At 37.8% G+C, this 13,864-nt stretch overlaps 1 protein-coding gene across 3 annotated transcripts in view; it reads right to left on the bottom strand.

The window, feature by feature from the left end:
* GNB4 (G protein subunit beta 4) overlaps positions 1-13,864 on the bottom strand; it is a 57,940-nt gene that overhangs the window by 11,775 nt on the left and 32,301 nt on the right. For all 3 annotated transcript variants that reach the window (XM_072752627.1, XM_072752628.1, XM_026007202.2), the window contains exons 3-8: positions 11,189-11,227; positions 10,430-10,536; positions 9,226-9,289; positions 8,007-8,169; positions 6,787-6,853; positions 6,482-6,683 (exon numbers count right to left, since the gene is read on the bottom strand). In XM_072752627.1, coding sequence (XP_072608728.1) covers positions 6,482-6,683; positions 6,787-6,853; positions 8,007-8,169; positions 9,226-9,289; positions 10,430-10,536; positions 11,189-11,227 — 642 coding nt within the window. The remainder of the gene's footprint in view (positions 1-6,481; positions 6,684-6,786; positions 6,854-8,006; positions 8,170-9,225; positions 9,290-10,429; positions 10,537-11,188; positions 11,228-13,864) is intronic.

Genomic DNA, 13,864 nt, shown 5'->3' with positions numbered 1-13,864 from the left:
CAATTCACTGGGAAGAGAGATCATAAGGTTTTCCCTCACTGGTGGGACAAATTTAAGCATACACAAAGTGCTGCTCTGGTCCCACCTAACAAAATTGAAATGTGGGCAGCCCGAGTGGGTCAGTGGTTTAGCGCCACCTTCAGTCCAGGGCATGATCCTGGAGACGGGGGATGGAGTCCCACATCAGGCTCCCTGCCTGGAGCCTGCTTCTCCCTCTGCCTGTGTCTCTATCTCTCTCTCACGCTCTCACTCTCACTCTGTGTCTCTCATGAATAAATAAATAAAATCTTAAAAAAAAAAACTGAAATGTAAGACCTGATAGGATCAAATGATTTCCAAATAACTATGCCCTAGAACAAAGCTAAATAGTATTTATCTAAATACAAAATTATCCAGCACCCAACAAGGTAAAATTTACAATGTCTGGCATCACATCTAATGAAAATCAGACATGCAAAAGCAAGAAAATATGACCCATAATTAGGTGGGGGAAAAAAAATTACTCACCTGACACAAACCCCAGCAATGTCACAGATAACAGAATTAACAGAAGAACAACAGCAATGTCTGAGATTAAAAAGTACACTCTATGGGTTTAATGGCAGATCAGACATTGTAGAAGAAGTGTAGTGAGCTGGAAGACATATCAACAGAAACTATCTAGAGTGAAATACAGTGAGAAAACAAAACTGGAAAATAAAATGAACACAGCATGAGTGAACTGTGGGAACACTTCAAGCATCTTAATATACATGCATTTGGAATAACCACAAGAGAACAGACACAAATATACTTTACTGATAATGGCTGAAAATTTTCCAAATGGGATGAAAGCTATAATCCACAGATCCAGACACAAGAAATATGAAGAAAATTATACAAAGACATCATAATCAAGTTGCTTAAAAACAAAGAGAGCACCTGGGTGGCTCAGTCAGTTCAGCTGCCCCTCTCAATTTCAGCTCAGATCATGGTCTTGGGGTTGTGGGATCGAGCCCCACATCAGGCTCTGCACCCAGCCCAGAGTCTGCTTGAGATTCTCTCCCTCCCCCTCTGCTCCTCTGCCATCCCCCTGGGTCAACCTGTATTCTCTCTGAAATAAATGAGTAAGATCTTTAAGGAAAAAAAAAAAAAAAAAAGGAGGAGGAGGAGGAAATCTCAGCATTCCTTTTAAAAACAAACAACAACGGGATCCCTGGGTGGCGCAGTGGTTTAGCGCCTGCCTTTGGCCCAGGGCGCGATCCTGGAGACCCGGATCGAATCCCACGTCGGGCTCCCGGTGCATGGAGCCTGCTTCTCCCTCTACCTGTGTCTCTGCCTCTCTCTCTCTCTCTCTCTGTGTGACTATCATAAATAAATAAAAATTAAAAAAAAAAAAAAACAAACAAACAACAACAACAACAACAAAAAAAAAACAACAGAAAATATTTAAGGTAGCCAGAGGAAAACAAAGGACCCACTGTGTAGAGAACAAATATAAGCATGACAGCACATTTCCCATCAGTATCAACATAAAGCAGAAGACATTGGAATAACATCTTTAAAGTATCAACAGAAGAAAAATAAGTGAACATTTTTTTCAAAAATGAAGGCAAAATAGATTATTTTGCATACAGAAAAGCTGAAGGACCTTAACAGATTTGCACTATAAGAAACACTAAAGGAAGCCCTTCAAGAAGAAAAATGGATGAAAATCTGAATCTATAAACAAAAGAATGAGAAGCACAGAAAATGGTAAGTAACTATGTTAGTAAACAAAAAGACTTTATTTTTTAAATCTCCCTAAAAGGCATCAGCTCCTTTTTAAAAAAATTTTGAGAGAGAGTAAGAATGAACCAACAGGAGGGGTGGAAAAAGAATACTTCCCACTGAGCAGGGAGCAACCCATGGAGCTTGATCCCAGGACCTTGGGATCATGACCTGAGCCAGAGGCAGATGCTTAACTGACTAAGGCAGCCAGGCATCCCAGAGCATCCGCTCTTGAAAGCAAAAATAATACCAATGTGTTGTAGGGTTTAAGACATATAAAAGTAAAATGTATGACAACAATTGCCTAAAGGCTGGGACAGGAGAAATGGGAGAATCCAGGTAAAAGGTCTTATGTATATGTAAAACTGGTATAAGATCACTTAAAAGTAGACTGCCATAAACTATAGATGTATACTACAAATTCTCTGCAACTACAAACAAAACAAACCCCCAAAACCAACAAAAATCTTGCTAAAAACTAAGAAGGAAATTTAAAAATTCTTTTTTTTTTTTAAAGATTTTATTTATTTATTCATGAGAGACACAGAGAGATAGAGGCAGAAACACAGACAGAGGGAGAAGCAGTCTCCACGCAGGGAGCCTGATGTGGGACTCGATCCCAGGATGCTGGGATCACAGCCTGAGCCAAAGGCAGATGCTCAACCACTGAGCCACTCAGGTGTCCCCCTTTTTATTCTTTTTTAAACTCAAAAGGCGGCAGAAAAAGAAAAACAAAGAACAGGACAAAAGGCAAAGAGCGAGATGGTAGATTTAAACCTAATCATGCTGGGATCCCTGGGTGGCGCAGAGGTTTAGCGCCTGCCTTTGGCCCAGGGCGCGATCCTGGAGACCCGGGATCGAGTCCCACGTCGGGCTCCCGGTGCATGGAGCCTGCTTCTCCCTCTGCCTGTGTCTCTGCGCCCCCCCCCCCTCTCTCTCTCTGTGATTATCATAAATAAATTAAAAAAAAAAAAAGTTTAAACCTAATCATGTCAATACAATAATCACATAAAATGTAAATGATCTAAACAATAAAAAGGAGAAATAGGATTCTATTTACTTATTTAAGATTTATTTGTTTGAGAGAGTGAGTGAGGGGCAGCCTGGGTGGCTCAGCGGTTTAGTGCTGCCTTCAGCCCAGGGCGTGATCCTGGAGACCCAGGATGGAGTCCCACATAGGGCTCTCTGCATGGAGCCTGCTTCTCCCTCAGCCTGTATCTCTGCCTCTATCTCTTATGAATAAATAAATAAAATCTTAAAAAAAAAAAAAAAGAGTGAGCAAGCAAGCACATGCCAGAGGGGTGGGGGCAGGGGGAGAAACAGACTCTGCAGAGCAGGGAGCCTGACCTGAGCCCAACACAGATGCTTAACTGACCAAGCCACAGAGGTGTCCTGAAATAGGATTCTTTAGACCCAACTACTGCTCTATAAGAAAATCACTTTGATATAAAAATATAATTAGCAAGTAAAAGCAAGGAAAAAGAGAACACCCATGCTTAGACTAATGAAAGAAAACTGGGGTAGTTCTATCAATATCAGACAAAAATTTCAGAGCAAATACCAGGGATAAAGAGGGACATTTTGTAATGATAACGAAATCAACTGACCAAGAGAACAGAACAATCCTAAAGGTTTATGCTTTCAAATACTCATTGAGGCAAAAACTAATAAATTGCAAGGAAAACTGCACTACACAATTAGAGATTTCAAAAGCCCTTTCTCAAGAACAAAACTGACAAGTATCAGTAAGGATCCAGAAGACCTGAATAATACTATTAACCAACCTGAGATAACTGTTATCTGTGGAACTCTCCATCCAGTAACAGCAGAATAGATTCTTTTCGAGTGCAGAAAATGACCAGGTCAGACTGTATTATGGACCATAAAACAAGTCTCAAGAACTTTAGAATCCTATAAATCATACAAAGTATATCCTTGGACCATAATAAAATGAAATTAAAAACTAACAAAAATAAAAATATCTAGAAAATCTCCAAATATTTGAGAACTATATAACACCTTTCTAAAAAAACTCAAGGGCAGCCTGGGTGGCTCAGCGGTTTGGGTGTGATCCTGGAGGCCCAGGATCGAGCCCCACGTAGGGTTCCCCGTGTGGGGCCTGCTTCTCCCTCTGCCTGTGTCTCTGCCTCTCTCTCTCTGTGTCTCTCATGAATAAATTAAGAAAATCTTTAAAAAAATAAATAAATAAAAATAATAATAAAATAAAATAAAAAAAACTCAAGGGTCAAAGAGATAAAAAATATTATTTTTTAAAAAGATTTTATTTAGGGATCCCTGGGTGGCACAGCGGTTTAGTGCCTGCCTTTGGCCCAGGGCGCGATCCTGGAGACCCGGGATCGAGTCCCACATCGGGCTCCCGGTGCATGGAGCCTGCTTCTCCCTCTGCCTGTGTCTCTGCCTCTCTCTCTCTCTCTCTGTGACTATCATAAATAATAAAATAAAATAAAATAAAAATTAAAAAAAAAAAATAAATAAAATAAAATATTTTATTTATTTATGAGAAATAGAGAGAGAGAGAGAGAGACACAGGCAGAGGGAGAAGCAGGCTCCATGCAGGGAGCCCAATGTGGGACTCGATTCTGGGTCTCCAGGATCACACCCTGGGCTGAAGGCGGTGCCAAACCGCTGAGCCACCCAGGCTGCCCAAGATCAAAAATATTTTTAAAGAATTTTTAACTAAATGAAAATGAAAACACAGTGCATTCAAATCAGTGGAATGCACCAAAAGCAATGTTTAGAAATGAATCACTTTAAGCTTCAATATTAAAAAAGAAAAAAATTGTTTTCAAATCAGTGGGATCAACTTCTGCCTTACATACCTAGAAAAAGAAAATGAGGGGATCCCTGGGTGGCTCAGCGGTTTGGCACCTGCCTTTAGCTCAGGGCGCGATCCTGGAGTCCCAGGATTGAGTCCCATGTCGGGCTCCCGGCATGAAGCCTGCTTCTCCCCCTGCCTGTGTTGTGTCTCTGCCTCTCTCTCTCTCTGTCTATCATGAATGAATAAATAAATAAATCTTTAAAAAAAAAAAAAAAAACAACTGAAGTTATTTGTTCATCATGAGAAGATGAACAACTATTAAAAAAAAAAAAAGAAAATGAAACCAACCTCACAGCAAAGAAATAATCGCAGTAAAAAATCAATTAAATAAAACATTAAAATAGAGCAAATTGTCCCCCAACCAAAAGATGGTTGAGAAGATAAACAGATAAGCCTCTACCAAATGTAAATGCCATCTATCTAACAAAGCACCACAAACTGGATGGTGTACACAGCAGAGATTTAAGGTCACACAATTCTGGAGGCTGGAAGCTTGAAGTCAAGGTGTCTAAGAGCTGTATCAGTCTTCTCCCTGTGACTCTTCACACTGCTTACCTCCTCTGCCTGTTGGTTTGTAGATTTCCCCCTTTTCTAAGGATACTAGTCATATGACGGATCTCCAATCTGGGTATGACACAGCTGATGACATCTCCAACGATCCTATTTTCAAATAAGTTCACATGCTGACGTAGTGGGGGGTTAGGACTCAATGGGTAATCTAAACAGGCCTATATCTAAATAAGACATTAAATCTGTAGATAAATCTCTTCTCACAAAGAAAACTCCTTGGCTAAAGAGCTTTCACAGAGAAGTCCAACCAAACATTTAAGGAAGAAATAATACCAATCCTACACAAACTGTCCCAGAAAACAGAAGAGGAGGGATGCTCCCCAACTTTGCCTACAAGGCCAGCACTGGTCTAAATAACAAACCAGAAAAATCATTTCAAGAAAGGAAAAATATAACAACTTTTATGAACACGGTTGCAAAACTTTTATAAATCAAATGAACTAATATTTAAAAACAATTATGCAAGATGACCAAGTGTGGTTTGTCCCAGAAACACAGGGTTGGGGTAATATTTGGGGAAAAAAAATCAACGTGAATTCACCATTTAACAGACTAAAAAAACAAATCACATGATCATCTCAATAGATGAAGAGAAAAAAGCATTTAACTCCACTCATCCCTGACAAAATGTAAGCAAATTAGGAAAAGAGAATACCACCAACCTGATAAAGGTGATAAAATGAGAGATGGAAAAGACAAGGTTAACCTGCTTTAAATCTCTATTCTTCTAACCAGGCTGGTCTGATAATAGGCGGGGGCAGGCGGTAACAGTATTTACTTTCTCAGATGTTCAACAAAATTATAAAAAATGGCTTTCAATATGTGAATAAAGAGTAACCAATTTTTTCCTTAAACACACTTCTCACAAAATTAGGAGTGTCTGATACACATAAGCACTTGCATTCACAGTACTTTTGGAAATCCTAGTTGTTCCTGTACAGTTTAGCACTTGATCTACCTGGGACAATTATACTTCATATGACCAGTTCATTCTCATATACTGAGTACTTACTTGGCTTAATCTATTTGCGGTTACCTGTTTGGAGTTTTTGGGGTTAAAATCAGGTTATAGATCTCAACAGTTTGTATGCATAATAAATTTTGCTTAGAAATGTGATTTACGGGATCCCTGGGTGGCGCAGCGGTTTGGCGCCTGCCTTTGGCCCAGGGCGCGATCCTGGAGACCCGGGATCGAATCCCACGTCGGGCTTCCGGTGCATGGAGCCTGCTTCTCCCTCTGCCTGTCTCTCTCTCTCTGACTATCATAAATAAATAAAAATTTAAAAAAATTAAAAAAAAAAAAAAGAAATGTGATTTACTTACACTGACAGCATTAATATCTGACACGTGTCCAGTGAAAGACTGTCTGCACATTCCATCTCGAATATCCCATAATTTTGAAGAGGCATCACAAGCACCAGAAACAAATGTCCTCATGTCAGGACTCAGAGAGAGACTCATCACATCTCCAGAATGCCCAGTGAAAGTGGTGGTCTGCTGAGCAGTTTCGATGTCCCATAAAGCACTATAATTAAACATATATTAAAATGATGACTATAACGTCTTTTATGTTAGTTCCTACTACCACCCTCAATCCCCAAATCAGTGTTCCTGTGGGCCACACTTACCAAGTTGTGTCTCCTGAACTGGTAACAATTTGGCTGTCATCTAAAAAACGACAGCAGGACAAGTAGCCTGCAGCACAGAGCAACACATTTAGGTTATCACTGACTGAGTAACTCCATTACCATGTGAAATAGTAATATGCATTTTTAACAGCACAATATGTGGCAACAAAGTTTTGTTACTATAATGTCTAGCTCTACTTTTAATTACTTCAAGTTCTATGCTGTCTGCAACTAAATTTTATCAACTCTCAGGTATTTACTGTCAATGGTGTCGTGTTGGACACCCTGAAAATGACAAACTTAAGACACAGTCGCTTCTACCTGCTACAGGTAGCAGGACCTGAAACAGATTCCATTACACAAATCTCTATCATCTATGGCAGACTGGGCTCAGTACACTGGAAATCCTTTAATAATACTGTGAGAAATTACAACCACCTTGGTAAAGGCTTCATAGAAAAGGTGTTCCCTGAAAGCTCAGAATTCACCAGTGTCTCAAAATACGGAAATGGCAGGACAAGGACATTAGAGATTTTTGTAAAAAAGCATGATCAAATAGTACTACCAAGAATTCAGAGAGTTAGAAACTTGATGAGTGGCAATAAATTCCTTACTAACACTGCTAACCAAATACTATACTATTGTGTACACACTATGGTGCGCATACTGGCAAATCAAGCAATGCACTACCACATTTATGAAGTGTTTCCTACTATGAACCTAATACATACTTTCAATTACTAAGTACAGATGCCAAAATCCCATAATTGTTATATGGTTGCAGAGAAAACAGAAAATTCTATTTGCTTTCTTTTTAAAGTAGGCTTCATGCTGGGCATGGAACCCAACATGGGGCCTGAACTCATGATCCCAAGATAGAGACCTGAACTGAAATCAAGAGTCAGACACTTAACTGACTGAGCCACCCAGGTGCTTCTGTATTTGCTTTTTAAAATTATTATTATTGTTTGAATATTTTGTAATCAATCTGTTTTTTTTTTTTTTTTTACAAAACAGTGCTATTTTTTAAATAAAAATAAAGTTACATCATCATTTGTAGAACTACAATCTGGTGCATCCCAGATTCATAGCCATTTCTACTCACTTGATTAATACTCAAGCTTTAACAGTTGAGCACAGTTCATCCCTTGCTCTCATTGGTTGGCTCACTCAGGAGTCCTCATATTTAGTTAGAAAGGACAGTATTTTGTGGAGCTCACCTGTGTGACCTGGTAACTCCCGACTCACTCTCACGTTTCCCTCTCTGGTTTTTAAGTTATATATAGAGCAGATGTTGTCCAGCCCTCCACATGCCACGTAATTACCAGAGGGAGCATAGGCACAGGTCATTACCCAGGAAGACCTCAAAGGAATAGCATGCATCTGTACAACAAATAACATGCAAAAACTATTACTAATATTGTAAAAAACAGTCCATTTTTCAAATCTTTTTTTCATTTTTCAAATCTATTTACAATGAAGCAAGCATTACTAAAAATTAAATGCATCTAACTAAAAATAAGCTAAATTTAAAATGCAACGGTTTAAGTGAACAATGAAAAATAAAATACTTATAATTACACAAAAAAAAATAATAGGCATGTTAGCATGTGTCACCAATTCATTTGGATTTAAGTTTTCCTTTTCAGAAATTATTTTAGGAGAAGGATGTAGGATGTTTCAATGCTAATATATCCATCCAAAATATTAAGTGCAAAATGTTTAAGAATTTAATAAAATCCTTTGTTTTGGTAATAGCACTCAAAGGAGGAATTTCCTCTAATACCAAACAAGGCAAGTGTCAGAGCCAATTAAAATGGTTCTTCCATAAAAATAAAAAAATAAAATGGTTCTTCCATGAAGAGATGACGGGGAAAAAGCTGGAATTTGCCTCCAATCTACTGCATCTCCTAAGCAATCCAGAAACCCAAATCAATGCCCAGAGTGGACCAGAGAAAAGCCTCAGAGAAGCATTCAGGCTTAGTTACAACAGAAATAAAAATCTCAGGGTTGCTGCCACATTAGCACATGGGAAATTTAAGAAAAGTCATTTATAGGGGCGCCTTGCTGACTCAGTCAGAAGAGCATGTGACTCATGATCTCAAGATCATGAGCTGGAGCCCCACATTGAGTGCAGAAATTAAATAAAACTTTAAAAAATAATAAATCATGAGTATGTAAAACTGGTGCACTTTTCTAATATTAGAATACAATATATAAGACAACTAAAGCACACTGAATGATAGTCCTACATCTGTCCTTGAGAACATAAAAGGGGTTAATATTAAAAGCAAACACTAAGCCCTAAGAGACAATCTAGATTAAAATAAATGGAATCAGTTTATCTGTGAAGGAAATTAAAGTTTGAAATAATAAAGGAAAGAACTGTTGGACCCTAGACCAAATAAAAGGTTAAGGAGAATAATTAAGAAATCCTACCTTATTTGTTGTATAGCTATCCCAAATAATTAATTTTCCATCTTGGGAAGCACTGACTAGTAGCCTAGAAGAACAAACACAAAAATAATTTGACAGAGGAAAAAAGTAGCTTCAATTAGTCATGCACTGCATTAATGTAGAACAGTTCCAAAAATATAATTTTTCTAATTAAAAACTTAACACCAGAAAATATCCTCCCAATTTAATAAAATTTATTCTGCATGCCAAAGTTTCCAATAGGACACAGAGTTTAGCAAAATTTCAACATTTTACTAAAAATGCTTCTGGCTATGATTCAACTTTTTTATGGTGACAACATTCTTATTCAAGATTGTGATAGATTATTATTTATTGACTTGCCCAACAATCATATTTCACTCCATCTAAATCAATTGAGAGCCTGTGAATGCAAGGCTGTGTGATGGGTATGACGCAGGATACGCCTCCTGCCTCTGAGGCCTCTACCATCAGGCAGAGAGAAGGTAGTCATACGTTTACAAGATGTTAGATAAGTGAAAACTGTCAGGAGGGGGGGTATAAAATCAATGTCACAGGAAAGTAATAGGGGAAAGATACCTGTTTGTTGAGTGAATCAGTCTTCCCAAAAAGAATGCATATTGAAAAATGGAATTCTGTAAGCTAAAGGTAGAGAGAAGTCTATTCTGTGAGGAAGGTATGTTCATTGACAAGGGGAGGAAAAACACAGTGAGTGTATCAGGAACTGTGAATTTTCCAGTTGCATCAAGTGTGTGAGAAATGGGCATAATGGCTGAGTAAACCGGACTGGGCTTGAACAGCAGAAAGCTTGGTTTGCTGGCTAAATAGGAACTCCTAACTAAACAACTATTAGTTACTGAACTTTGTTTCGCTTTGGACATTTTCACTATCGTATGAAATTCTAAAGATACAAAAAAAGCTACCTGGGGGGAAAAGTCACCTTCCTGTCCCTGTCACCAAGCTGCGCAGATCCCTTCCCTGCAGGTAAATGAAATTAGCAGGGATTCAGGTAGCAGTTGTCCCCAACTTTTTATGAAAGGAAAAGTTAACAGTAAGGTATGTGGCAGAACCTGAATTTTTTTTTTTTTTTTTTAAGTAGACTCCATACCTGCTTGAACTCACAACCCTGAGATCAAAGTCAAACGCTTAACTGACTGAGCCACCCAGGGGCCTCTGAAATAAATTCTTTAAATAGGCAGGTACAAACCTTGAATCATATCCCCAATGCATAGCGTAGATCTTAGCTAGATGACCCCTCAGCGTCCGTCTCGTTCGCATTTGTATTCGGCCCACGGAATCCATATTTGATGTGATCTTCAGAAAGCACCAAGAATGTTATTCTTTACCTTAGACGTAACTCAGACAATAAAGTAGAAACAACGGGCATAAAACAGAAGACAAATTTACAGCAACTGAAGGTAGTTTAAATAATTCCAGAGCCATTATAGGATCAGTAAGTTGAAGAAAAGGTCTGATTTAAAATGATCCTATTTGCACTTTCCATTGAGAATATCTATTACAGATTAACTTTTAAGAGACATACCTCCCAACTTTAGTTTTCAAAAAGCTACAAGTAAAAATCAAAGTAGATGATCAAAGAGTAAAAGCTTTCATTCAGCGCATAACATTTTCCTTAATAAAAATTATCAATATTAAACTAATGCAATCTAAGAGTTTATGTAAGAAAAAAAAAGCATAATTGGCACATATCAAAAAGAATCAGAAGTTACTTAAAAAATACATATGAATCTCCATATTTTTACAGTATTTGCTTTTCCACAGGCTTCTATTTTAACAAGTATGCTTTAAAAAGCACATGTACAGCATCTGGCAAAGTGTTTTTAAATACAGATCTCACTTTCAATTACATACTAATAAAAACCATCTGAATGTCATTTGTATCCGTGTCAAGCTCTTTCATGTGACTTACTAAAATGGATTAAAAAAAAAACAAAAAACACTTTACCTGAATAAGGGTTGCATCGTTACACGCTTTCCTAGCATCCTGAAGTAAAGAAAGATGATTATAATACATTTAAACGTGGAAATCTCTGGATAGGACCTAAAATACTATTTTTGTTGAAAATGTGGACTTACAAATATATCTTTCACTGGGCCACACAATCTATTTAAAATTTTAGTGGTTAGTACATTTACAACACTGTACAACTACCACCACCAATTTCAGAACATTTATCATTAAGTAAAAAAAGAAGAAGAAACAAAGAAACAAACAAAAAATAATCCCCATGCCTCCCAACTTCCTCATTCCTTGGTAATCACTAGGTTATTTTCTATCTCTATGGGTTTACCCATTCTGGACATTTCATATAAATAGAATCTTACAATACAACCTTTTATCTCTGGCTTCTTTCACTTAATGTAGGTTTTCAGGGACCATCCATGTTATAGCATGTGTCAGTACTCTTATTTTTTATGGCTGAGTAATATTCCATTATATGGATAGATCACACTGTTTACCTATTAACTGATGGACATTAAGTTGTTTCCAATTTTTGTTTTTTTGTGAATAATGAGGCTGTGAACCTCATGTGTAAGTTGTGTATACATTTCTTCAATTCTCCTGGGTATATACCTAGGAGTGGTGGGTGATGTGGTAACTCTGATTAATTTTTTTAAATTAAATGTCGAATTGTTTTCTTCATAGAAGCTGTACCATTTTACATTCCCATCAGCAATGTATTATGAACTTTCCAACTTCTTTGCATCCTCACTCATACTGTTGTCCTTTTTAAAATTATTACTATAGCCACTTTAATGGTTATGAAGTAGTATCTCATTATAGTTTTCATTTGCATTTCCCTAACGATTAGTGATGGTGAGCATCTTTTTCTTTTTTTTTTTTTTAATTTTTATTTATTTATGATAGTCACAGAGAGAGAGAGAGAGAGAGAGGCAGAGACATAGGCAGAGGGAGAAGCAGGCTCCATGCACCGGGAGCCTGATGTGGGATTCGATCCCGGGTCTCCAGGATCGCGCCCTGGGCCAAAGGCAAGCGCCAAACCACTGCGCCACCCAGGGATCCCGTGAGCATCTTTTTCATGTGAAGTATCTGTACATGTGCTTATTGGCCATCTGTACCTCTTCTTTGGAGATAGTCTATTCAAATCCTTTGCCCATTTTAAATTGCATTATTGTTGAATTGTGGGGGCTCTTTATATATTCTGGCCACTAGATCCTTACCAGTTGTATGACCTGCAAATATTTTCTCCCATTTTGTAGACTGTCTCTTCATTTTCTTGACCAGTGTCCTTACACAAGTTTTTAATTTTAATGTAGTCTAATTTATCTATTCTGTTGCTTGGGCTTTCAGTGTCATATTGAACTGCCACCTAATCCAAGGTCACAAACATTAACAGCTTATGTTTAGTTCTAAAATTTTTAGACTTTTAGCATTTATATTTAGGTACCACTTTCAGTTAATTTTTATAAATGGTATGAGCTGGGAGTAGAAATTCATTCTTTTGCGTGTGGATATCCAGTTGTCCTAGCAGCATCTGTTGAAAAAAATCTTTCTTTCCCTCTCAAATGGTCTGTTATCCTTGATGAAAAATCAATTGGCCCTAGATATATGGGTTCATTTAGGGACTCTCAATTCTATTCCATTGTGTAAATATACTTCTGGTTTATGATTAAAAAATTTTTGATTGCATCCCCATGAGTAAAAATGAACTAGGTTGATTTAATAAGACCATGGTATTCAGAGTTATATTTGTTACTAAGATTCAGCAAAAATGTTCAGAGTTCCCTTTTGGTTTGTTCTGGTATCTAGAAGTTGAGATGATAGGAAGGATATTTATAGCATACTCAGGTCATTTCAGAAAACTTTTAAAAATACATAGCGCTGGGATTCCTGGGTGGTTCAGTGGTTCAGCATCTGCCTTCAGCTCAGGTTGTGATCCCAGTGTCCTGGGATCGAGTCCCACATCAGGCTCCCTATAGGGACCCTGCTTCTCACTCTGCCTGTGTCTCTGCCTCTGTGTCTCTCATGAGTAAATAAATGAAATCTTAAAAAAAAAAAGGTCAGGGTAGTATCCTCTTCAACTTATTCCCTACTGTTTTTAACATACTCCTGTGCAAAGAGGAAGCACACAGTATTTGTTGAATAAATGCCCCAAATGGACAACTCGTCCCAGTCAGCCAAGGGAAAAATGCCTGCCTCTGCTCGCAGCAGAGACTAGATGGAACACACGACCTTTTTAGCTGCCCTTTCCACCTATTTATAACACTTAGAATATTTCTATGTAAGGATGTTCATAAGTAGTTACACAAACATATGATTTGATTCTTTAATTCTCAAATTGTGGGTTGAGAAACCTCATTTGGCAAGGAATAATTTAGTCCACCTTTCCTACAATGAAAAGAATTTCCAGAAAGGATAGTGATAGCCTGAGCCAGGTTCCAAAAATGGTAGAGTTAAAGACTAAATTCTAAAAACAGGGTTTTCTGGTTTTAAACTTTATGAATATGAACTATCATTGTTTAGGTCATCTTATTTAATTCAATCACTCAATTAAAAAAAAAACTGTTGAACACTGTGTCAGGTACTAATCTGGGCACCACAGTTTAACAGCAGACAAACCAGAAATCCCAGCCCTCATAGAGGGCTTGTAACATTAAC

Source organism: Vulpes vulpes, chromosome 3 (assembly GCF_048418805.1).
Source record: "Vulpes vulpes isolate BD-2025 chromosome 3, VulVul3, whole genome shotgun sequence".
NCBI classification, from domain to species: domain Eukaryota; kingdom Metazoa; phylum Chordata; class Mammalia; order Carnivora; family Canidae; genus Vulpes; species Vulpes vulpes.
The sequence above is the reverse complement of the archived record's forward strand: the minus strand, read 5'-3'. Positions and strand labels throughout refer to the sequence as shown.